Here is a 10,807-nt window from a genome sequence, read left to right as displayed (position 1 = left end):
TCATCGCTCGTGTTGCGTGTTGCGGTTGCTCAGATCTCTAATTAGCATGGTCGTGTAATATTTGGAGCACTAGCGGGCGGTCGTTCTGGGGCAGTATCTTCTTCTTAAGACTTTTCTACAGTTGCGCTGCAGTTTATCGTTATGGTTGTGTGTTTCGGGGATTTTATTTTTAACTTATTTATGACGTGTTAGTCATTTTTGATTTTTCAACTTGTTTCCCTAATTTTGAAGATGATCGAACACTGAAAAGAAAAGAGAAAGTGATGAATAGAAGATCGACTTCTACTGCAACGAGAGGGCACGTGATACGTTCTATACACCGTTAGTGCTTAAATGTCTGTGATAAAAGAAAAATTCGAGATTTCAACCGTGCAAGACAGAACCGGAGGCGTCTAGTTCCGGCTCTTCGTAAACCCACATTGCTTGCCGCCCGCTTTCTGTAATGTGACGAGCAACGGTGAGATTCTTCATGAATTTGTGTAGTTGCTCTGTGCGTCCTGCTCGGTTTGGTATTTTGGTGCCACGAGAGAATATCGATCTTCAGCGAATCTTCGCCTAAGTCGTCTCGTTCAACGTAAGGAGAAATAGGTGAAAGCGTCCCCGTGCATGTTAGCAGAGTAGGTTAACGCCACGCGAAGGCGCGAAAAAGCTCCGCGTGTTTGTGCGTCCCGGTTTGAGTGTATGATCCTCTGCGCGTGGATGTCAAAGTTGTTGGCCATCGACGAGAGAACACCCCGTTACCTCCCGCGTTCGCTTACAGAAGTGCTAGAGCTATGATATCAGTGAAACGACCTAGTGTTGCGAGCCATCCAAGCGCCCACCACCACCACCATCACCATCATCACCACCACCATCATCAACACCACCATCAGCAGCAGTCGCACCAACCGCAGCATCAGCATCACCACAACCATCAGCTGCACAGCCTGCAGAACGGCTCGTCGACCGGTGTTCTACCTTCTGCCACTCCGACGGTAACGACACCGACGACTACGACGGCGACTCCTCGAACCACTTCCGCCAACAACAACCGGCTCATTCGAAGCCGCAATCAGCTCACCATCGGAGGCCTCGGGTCGGATAGCGGCCGGTCTCAGCAGCACAGCCATAGCTTTACGAACGGCGGCTACGTCTCGAACGGTCTGTCGAACGGAACGCCAGCAGCGTCCGGGCAGGTGGGCAGTGGACACTTTAACCGACCGACGGGAGCGTCCTCGTGGTCCGGCACCGGAAGCGGCTGCTCGATCATCACGAACGGCGGCAGTCTCTACTACAGCAGCAGCAACGGGGGCTACGGTGTGAGCACGGCCAGCGTCAACCCGAAGATACGGGACATCTACGAGTTCGACAGCCTGTTCCTGCTGCCGACCTGCGCCCTCACCTCAGACAAGGCGTCCAATCTGCGCAAGGACCTCGCCGCGTACGACTTCGACATCAAGATCCTGGAGGAGGGGCCGCGGGCTGCAAACTACAACGTTTGGCAATGTAAGTGCGGCGATGGGTTTTGCGATCGTCGTGGTAGACAACCATTTCTTTGTGGTGCGTTTTGAAATTGGATAGGGGCTCCTGGGGCAATAAGCACTCCTTAAGGAAAAGTATTGAGTTTTTGCTAGTAATTCATTCGGTTCATTAAGGATTAAACGTGTCGAGGAGTTTCGACCTTTATTGTTAAAAAAAATTAATGAAACTTCAATTTTGATCAAGCTCAATTTTTTATAGATGTGTATCTGGTTAAGGCAAACAACGAACCTGTGCTGGGGTAAAATGCACCACAAAATTGCCCTTATAATAAATTGCGCAGAACAACAAAGGGGCAATACGCACCAAAACAGTGAGGCAATACGCAGCAAAACAGTGAGGCAAAATGCACCTCTCCTCAAGTAACCAAACTTGGATCTATGGAAAAGTTTAAAATTTTTTTTTGTGATTTGACAGGAAGTAACTGAAATTCATGAAAAATTTATACTTACCTCTACGGACCTTTTATTTAAAATACGAGTAAATCTGCATACTTACAAAGTTTTTTATGTGCAGTTTCAAGTTCTGGTTATAATTCACATAACTATGTATGCCATGTATAAAACCAAACCCATGTTTTAGTTCGTCTCTTGCAGGGTGATTACCTTTTCCGCAATTTAATCTTGTTTTTCACAAGATATTGAAAAAGGTGCGTTTTGGGGTGCATATTACCCCAGCCACCCCTACTCGATGTTTGTTTGTTTGTTGGACACAACTCCTGTGCAAATTGAAACCGAGTCAGGTGATCTTTAACGATAAGCTTGCAACTTGCTTTTATTGCGATCGCTTGCGCATTATGAGATGGTTGGCCCCTAGGCTTAACGATACGACTGGTCAAGTTTCATAAGCCAACATTCGGTCGTTTCGTAAAGCGCAGATTTATGCGCTCCCGAAACCGAGAATCGCATCCGAGCGAGATGATGCCGACCGTAATCTCTCCGATGCTCCGGGCCGTGCCGAAATATCGAGTGGAGTCGTAAAATTATCGCTGCTGCAATCATAAAACAGAACCAAATTTCCTCATCTCGCCGTACTCTCTGCCCCCTGAGAAGCAGGCATTATTGCGGGATGGTTTATTTCATCAGAAGTGTTTAAGGAGCGAACAATCCGCCATGAAATCCGATGGAAAACGTCCCTCAACATCGTTTTTCAAAAGGTTGTAAAACGTTTTACGATAGACTACCCCAAATCATATCAATTGCGGTCATCGATAATGTTAGGAGATTGTGTGATTTTTTCGCTAAATTTCTCACGTCGCTACGAATGGCATCGGGTTGGATTGTTGAAGGTTTTTGGAGGGATTTTCAACTTAATTTTGCGTATCAAAAACTATATTGATTTTGGTTCGTAGCTTGAAGAGTTGAGAGATCGTAGCTTGTTTCGGAAATTTTCGGATATTTTGTTTCCTAAAGCAGTTGGAAAAACAGAAACAGAGCTATTGTAGAAGTACGTTATGTCCTCACTTGAATTTCTCTTCGGTACAACGCGGAGTTCGATCCAAAATCAACCCGACAAGTTTATTTTATGATTCCAAGGCGGGAAAGCAGAGTTAGTGTTGGCACATGCGCAAACCCTCCCTTATGCTATACGTGCTCTCCATATGGTATCTGCTTCTCCCATCGACCCCACGAAGCTTTGCGGAGGATTGAATCCAGATTTCCCGTCTGGTTTAACTATATTAGTGCTGGCATTGCGCCCATCCCTGCCGGATGTTTCCGTGTTTGGTTTTTGCTAGTACACCCAAGCCCAGTATGGCGGAACTCTTTTGCCACCCCACGGAACCAGCTGATCGATGCAAGCCGAAGAAAGTGTACCAAAACATCCCACTGGCTGAAGCAAACAAAATTGTGTCTCAGAATGGTCATCTTCGCCCCGCTGTGTGTCACGCAGCGCTGCACATGTACTTTCTGCTGTCCACTTTCGGTTAAATGGTTGTTTCCGGTTTTATTCGCCACCACCGCGACGTACACCAATGGCCTTCAGTTGTAGCGCTCGGTCTTGTAAAGACGTGTAATTTAACCACTTGAAAGGGAAGCCCTTGGCGACGAAGATGCGCAGTGAAAAAGGGAGTGAAACTCTGCGACCCGCGCGAACGACGTCGACTCGACTGTAAGCAATCTTTGGACCATGTCGGTAGCTTTTTTAAAATAATTTTATGTTACAAAAAAAAAACTGTTTTTATTTGTCGTGTACACCGTGCCCGTAATATGTCTTCGTTGTTCGCCTTGGGAGCATCAAATTGGCATCACTTTCACGCCTTTCGGGCAAACAAGATGATGATCACTTTCGTTGGCCCTGCAGTTTCTTAATGACCCGCTAAAGAAGACGTCACTTGAAAAGTAAAACTTTCGAAAATAATTTGCGTGCTTTGAATCAGGGTCAGATCTGCTTTTGTTAAAATCGTTTGTTGTCGTTGATGAAGTTTTTATTGTGTTTCAAAAACGCTTTTCCAAACCAACTTCTGAGTGATCATCCATATGAAATGGAATGGCTCTGGTATTCTTATGCTTCGAAATTGGATCGTTCAACCTGAAAATTTGCATAACTGTTGAAACAAATGGCAAAGATATCCTTCTTCCACACCACACTTCGATGTTGATCAATATTTCTTTCCAGTCACTTACATTTCCCCATGGTCAAATATAATGCATTTTATGAAATCGACAAAATGTTCATGTTTTAATGTTTTCTTTCAACTCTTTTCTTATTTCCTTCTAGGTAAGTAATCTTCGGCGGAAACGGAGGCTAATCGGGATGGCAAAATTTTGAAGAAGAGCAAGGGCTCGTTCGGTGTCAAGGTAATGTGAGATGGGGCTGAAATTGCTGAACGCCTCTCTACCGTTTGGAATGCAGCATTAGCTCAGCTGGAGATGTGTGTGTCTGTGTGTGTGTTCGGATAATAAATGATTGTGATCCCCCATCGCTCCGGGTTCATTAGATCGGGTTTATGATTGATTGCAATTTTTGGCCGCCCTAGCGATATCACTAGGCCGCTTGCAGATACACACGACGAGACACCGTGAAAGAATCTCTTCGGTCGTGTGTCGGTTTCGTGTTTCGTTCCAATTTTGCAATCCTCAAAAAAATACTGCCGACAAAAAATGCTACCAATGTCGGCTGCCCAAAAGCTGGCGCAAATGGGCTTTTAATTATGACATACGTGTAATTTGCAGTGGAACCAGTTTAGGAGTACAAATGGTACGTGGATGATACGTTGGCCTCCTTTTTTTATTGCTGTCTCAACATAACCATTTTTGCCAAAAAAACAAACTATACTTTGGCCACTGATTTCAACTGTTTCGTGTGCTCCATATCTCGTGGAAGTGGTTATGTTACATTCTACCGGAATCTGGACCTAATTAGCGTAAGGAAGATGAAACTGTAGAGTGGAAAACAATGAGCATGTTTAACACTGTTGTCATTCTGAAACGACGTGTAAAATTTTATGTTCTTCTGTTTCCTTACACTGATTTAATTTGTTTGAAGAGAATCATTTGGAGGATGAAACAAAACACATCGTCCTTTTACAGAGTTGAATGTTTCCGATTTACGTTGATTCAATCCTCGTTAGAGGTCCAGAATCTTATACTATTCTGGGTACAAGCCTTTGTTGATTGCACTACGGTTTCGGTCTCCGATCTTTTTCGCATGTGGTTAAACAAGAGGGGGAAAGAATCAATAACAAACTCCAAACGGTTTGCTGTGGTTTGACTGGTGGCTCGAATTGATTCCGAGAGAAAATTTCTTCCCATCAAGTTCTCACCCAGATGGAACCGGAAAGGAACCGAAAGAAAGAGTGGAAGAAAATTATGCTGCAAAAGCGCGAGCGAAGCGTTTGCGGGGGGATGCCAAGAGACGAGGAGTAGAAATCAAACAAACAAACGGGTGAAGTTGTTGATACGTTTTGATGAACATGATCGTTCGATCGTAGAAACGGGGTTACCGACGCGACGAACAGCGCGCCGACGACTACCAGCAGCAATTGTTGGTTGTGGCGAGAGAGTTGGTACGGGTTCATGGTAGCAACACGGCGAAGGATTGGTGCGGGGATAGGAAGTGAACAAGACGTCGTCGTTCGTTGTTGGATGCTATCGAAGTGATACTTATGTTGGCTTTTCCGGAACATAACATTTGTACCATTTCTCGTGTCGTCTTCTACCGATTCGTTTTTCCTCCAAACAAAACATAAACCGAGTGAAAGAAGTCCCGTGAAACAACATAAGAACAGCAATTAACGTTATTTAAAGGATGATTGTTAAAAAATAGGGTTGTGCTTTGTGTTTCCATCTTCATCAGCGGTCGAATGGAGGTTAAACTTTTGAAACTATAATTATGTTGATGACTTATTTTGGCAATGTATTGACAAAGAGCATCGAAAAGAGCTATTACATTAAACTCTTGTAGAAAAGATCGAACGACTTATAAACGGCATTTTTTTTCGTTCAGAAACAACATTAAAGTAGTAGTTTTCATCCTTCACGAATGTGTTGAGTGCGGTCTATAAAAGTTTGTGACGAAATGCCATAGTACAACTTTGTATTTTCATTGTAAATCAAGGAAGTAAGGCGTAAATTGGAATCCCATTAAAGTACTTCTCACGGTAACCGCGACATAGTTCTATTTTATTGATACTTTGAATCGGTCGAAAATCATGGGAACCACGACCAAACAAGGAAGGCTCGAGCTGAATGATATCTAATAGCGCTAAATTCGACTTAAACGAACGATTTCTTCGCGATCGGGCGATTCGGGCGCCCTCCGCAACAATCTGGCAATTGTTTGCACCATTCACCCTAATGGGAAGATGAGGCAAACCTGGTGGCTCCGAGCAAACACGCAAATCGCAACCACACACACACATGTATTCGCGCATTCTTCGCCGGTCCCTTGTGCAGTTCTTTGCATATGGAGGGTATGAAAGCATAATGAAGATAAAAATTCAATCCCATGGTATTTAATTAAACCGGTCCGCTTGTTCGCGCGCCGCATTGCTGGATCCCTCCATATTGAGCCTACCATGGCCTACGTTCCCTTTCTCTCTGATCACCACAGAAGCTTATAAAAAAAGAGTTTTTGGTGAAGAAATAATAAAAAAAGCCTTGTGCCGCCAATGTTGGGAATATCACATGCGAGCCGCAATTTTTTTTTCCTTTCCTGCACGTAAGTGTCGATCTTGTGCGTCCGAACTTAACTGTTCTTGAACCAATTGGCTCGTGAACGTGTGCTCTGCCTTTTGTTTTATTTGAAGCACAAGATGTCTAGCGATTCTGTTTTCCATTAAACATTAACCGTTGCTCCGAGGGAATCTTCTCGGGAGTGTTTTTTGGGGGGAGGAGGGAGGGGAACACATTTTAAAGTAGTAAACGCGTATCGGCGGATCGACTTTGCATTTTCCTAAATGGTTATTTGGATGAAGCGCAAGAGAGGAGCTAAATAAACGCATGTTGGCAGAATAAGGCTGCCTAGCGGGAAATGCGCAAAATGGGAAACCAATTCCAAATGGGTGAATTAACCCAAAAGTTAACAACAAAAAAACCCGAAGGAACATTATTTGCGGTACTCTATTCGGCAGCTCATTTATTATGTCTGGATGGGTGCCTGCCGAAGGGTTTATTTAGGAGTTTTTTTTTCCCTCCTCGTGGTGCTGGGTTTACGGTTTGAGGGTCACATCGGATTCTTCCATTTTTTTTGTGTAGACTTGAACCGGTGGTGTGCCGAGGCGGTTAAAAAGCTGTTGCCCCCATTTTGTCTGGGGGGCGCGCGCGCTCGCGAGCGAGTGGCATAACTGTTGTTGTGCTGCCGGGAAAGGGGTTTTTTATTTCGGCCATCGCTTCCCCCTTTTGCGCCCGGGCGTAGTACTTTGCGTATCGAAGCAAACAAATGGCCGGCCCCAAGGAAGCCAAGGTTCTGCGGCAAAAGTTCGGTACGGAGCCGCCGAAGGTCCAAGAAGCCGTCGAACGATTCTGGCGAGATTCCCACCTGCAGATAGCCTCGTTAGCTGGGGGAACTGACTTTTTCTTTTTTACGACCCTGAACATTGGGGCGGTGCAGGTTTAAGCAGCCCTCCACCCTCCCGAGAACAACCCGAAGGGATGGGTACAAGAAATCAATTCCAAATGAGGTTATCGCCGGCAGATCGTTTGAAGGATAACGCCGAAGGCCGACCGTACATGAGAAGCTGACGAATTTTGTATGAGATCGAATTCTTCGAATTGTTTGCCAAGCAAAACCCACGCCGTCGTAGCACAGAAATTCAATCAAAACTTCTTTACTCATGCATGCAGCCGGGGTCCTCCTGTTAATATCAGATTGATGCGATGACCACCGTAACCACCGAATATGGTACCATCAAATTGCGTCGGTAGGTCTAATGAAACAGTAATTTGAATTTTATTTGATGGGTGTCGGTACAATACCCTTTTGCTGCTGCCGCGGCAGGCAAACGGTACTTGATAAACCGCCCTGGTGTGGGATGTTGAAGTGTTGTGGAATTTGGAACTTTGGGAGAGATCTGTTGCGTTGATGGATGGAACTGTTTGGCAAAAAGAACTTGTGAAGAGAATGTGTTAGAAAGTTGTTGTGTTTGCATTGTGCTTTCGTTGTGCTGCCCGAGCGCACCACGTGGCCATAAATCATCTGCTACTGCGGTAGGGAGTGGAGATTTTAAAAGTAAAGAGGATATTTGTGTCTCAAACGATGGAGACGTGGGCAGCCGTCGCAAGGGCGCTTCGTCGCGACGTTCTCTGTATATCGCATTGACTCGCGTCCCTTCATTGCAATCGCTACTTACGCCCTATTTGCGGGCTGCGTTCGGTGGTAGAATCACGTGGTTTTGTTTTTGTAGGTCATAGTTTCTCCGTTCCGTCTTACTATTTACCGTTTTCAATTTGGTTGAGGAATAAGTGTTTACATATTTTTCTTTTCTCGAACAAGATTGAAACCCATCATCTCTCTTGGGTGGTTCAATGCGGATTGTGTTGAAAAAAAAAAAAAGATTTGGAACGAAATTGCTAGTTGCTTACTGGCGTTCTCCAACCATCTTTAAGATGCGACCGGTACGGACTGAAACAGTACCCCTTACCGAAAGCTACAAACCCCTTTTTTTGCCTTGGGTAAAAATTCCACGAGGAAGTAAGTATAAGATATTAGAATTGGCGGACGAAAAAAGCCCTCCGATGACCTAAAATGCATCACTTTTAACGGGAACCAGCCGGCCGGCGGTTGGTTGGTGGGTTGGATAGATGCTCTCATACATGCTCACGCCTTCCATCTGTTGCAAATTGTTCAAGGGATGCGTTTGAAGATACGTCTTACGTAAGGTTCTGTACGGTTATGTTCTGAGTGGAAGCTGTTTCTTCTGGGCCATATAGCTGAAGAAACAGAAATTATTGTTTAAACATGCTAGGGATGAAGTGTTCTAAACATGTGACTTAACCAAGTTTTATAACGTGTCTCTAAAAAGTTACAGATTTTACAAAACCATCACTGTTTCTAAAATCTGCAATGTCTGCTACACATTCGGTTTCTTCTTGATGATTATTTTGGCGATTTTACCTCGTTTTAAGGTCGATGATTTGGTGTCTGTTATGCTCCTCCGCAATTTCTTTTCGTTCGCGTCTTGTAGACAACGGTATCGATGGATGAAGCCTATTGGAAGAGTTTGCGTTAGATCCGCTCGTCGTAGCTTCGTTTGTGCCACCTAATTTGGGCTTGGCTTGGTGAAGACTGCGTACTTCCGTAGGCTTCCAGACAACCACGTGCACGTAGGAGTTCGCATGACTTCTTGTGCAAGAAGATGAGAAGCTGGTGGTGGCTGCTTCCTCTGGTCCGGAAATAAAAAGGACTGGGTGTGGGACTTGTGGCTCATGCGATGCGTAATTGCGCCAGTCAGCCTGACTGGCTGGCTGACTTTCCAGGCCACCTAACGGGACTCCCTTCAGGAGGTCAGAATGAAAGTGAAGTTTTTGCAGAGGCGGACGGGTTCGTTCGTAAGACCGGACTTAAGGGCTGGTTTGGTTCACTTTACCCTTCGTTTTTTCTTCTCTCTAGGGTGAAGTTCGTTTTTTTTTCTGTCCTAACCGACTACATGCTGTTAGCTAATTATTATAGTAACGTTAGGCAATTCCAGAATTCGCCACCTTAGGACTCATCCGTTATTTACCGTCCCTGTGACGTTCGCGTGCGAAATGGAGCAACTAATCTCCGGTGTTACTTTTACCGCGCCGATCTCGAACACAGAAGGAATTACTGTCTGTTAGAAGCATTCAGAAGAGAAATAGGGAAGAGGTTTTCACACCAATCATTGTGGTTCAACATAACGAATCCTCCAATATTCGCCGATACGAATGTTGGGTAAGGCGGGTATAGCCGGTAGGCTATTGAACCTCGACACTCAGGCTTCGGACTTGGGTGGGATGAAGGGATACCAAACCGAGTTGGATTCACACAGAATGTATATGGTTCGTGTGGGTGCTCTTTGCGTCAGCGCGTTCTTTCTTCGCGGCATGGGAAAAATCGACGAAACGGTCGTTTACTTCTCAGAAATCGTTCGCCGCCAGTGACAGGCGCTTGAGATGGCGTGGCGTGGGTGGCCATTCTTAAGCTTTGCTGGCCCTGCTTTGTTGCTGCCCGCGACGTTCTTACGATGAAGATGCAGCTTCATCGCAGGATGCTCAAGAACAGACAGACCCATTATCTTCCTCATTTCGAATGGAGGCTTTTAACCATAGATTGTTTTTATTGTTATTATTTTTCCGGGGCAAGACCTGAACAGATGCGGGCATCGTTTCTGTGCGAAATAGTTCCAATGCCTTGATTCACCCTATTATTTATTCCAAAACAAAAATCTCTAGCCAATGTGAACCAACATGAATATGAATAGGCAAAGGCGTCGTATAACTTACTGTTGTTTTAAGTATTTGTTTGTCACAGACTTGGTAAACATCCAAAGCATGCTCTGAAAGGATAAAGTAATTCACTCCATAGTCCACTCACTCGATGCATACAAAAGCCACCCCGGTGGGTCTACGTCCGTTGAGGAAAAATATTTCATATACGATGCTTTTATCGCGCGACCGGTCCGGAGATGAAAGCGGCAGAAACTTACTCCACCCACCTCGAGAACGGACTCGGAAGAGGGAGGGCATGTTGGCGGTGTTAAGTTGTCAATTTGTTCCTCATCATCATTGTATGTCAAGTCTCGCCGTCTGGGCTGGGCTGAGAGATGGGTCCACTAAGCGAACCACTCTTACACCGTAAGACGATACCGAACAAACTCTCCGCGTCACCC

At 45.2% G+C, this 10,807-nt stretch overlaps 1 protein-coding gene across 1 annotated transcript in view; it reads left to right on the top strand.

Moving 5' to 3' along the window:
• The first annotated feature begins 773 nt into the window (after window positions 1–773).
• Window positions 774–10,807, top strand: part of LOC131260369 (protein split ends) — a 43,676-nt gene continuing 33,642 nt past the window's right edge. Inside the window, exon 1 of the mRNA XM_058262069.1 lies at window positions 774–1,485. Within this exon, the coding sequence (XP_058118052.1) occupies window positions 774–1,485 (712 nt within the window). The remainder of the gene's footprint in view (window positions 1,486–10,807) is intronic.

Source organism: Anopheles coustani, chromosome 3 (genome assembly GCF_943734705.1).
Source record: "Anopheles coustani chromosome 3, idAnoCousDA_361_x.2, whole genome shotgun sequence".
Taxonomy (NCBI): Eukaryota; Metazoa; Arthropoda; class Insecta; order Diptera; family Culicidae; genus Anopheles; species Anopheles coustani.
This window is presented reverse-complemented; position numbering and strand designations above follow the sequence as displayed.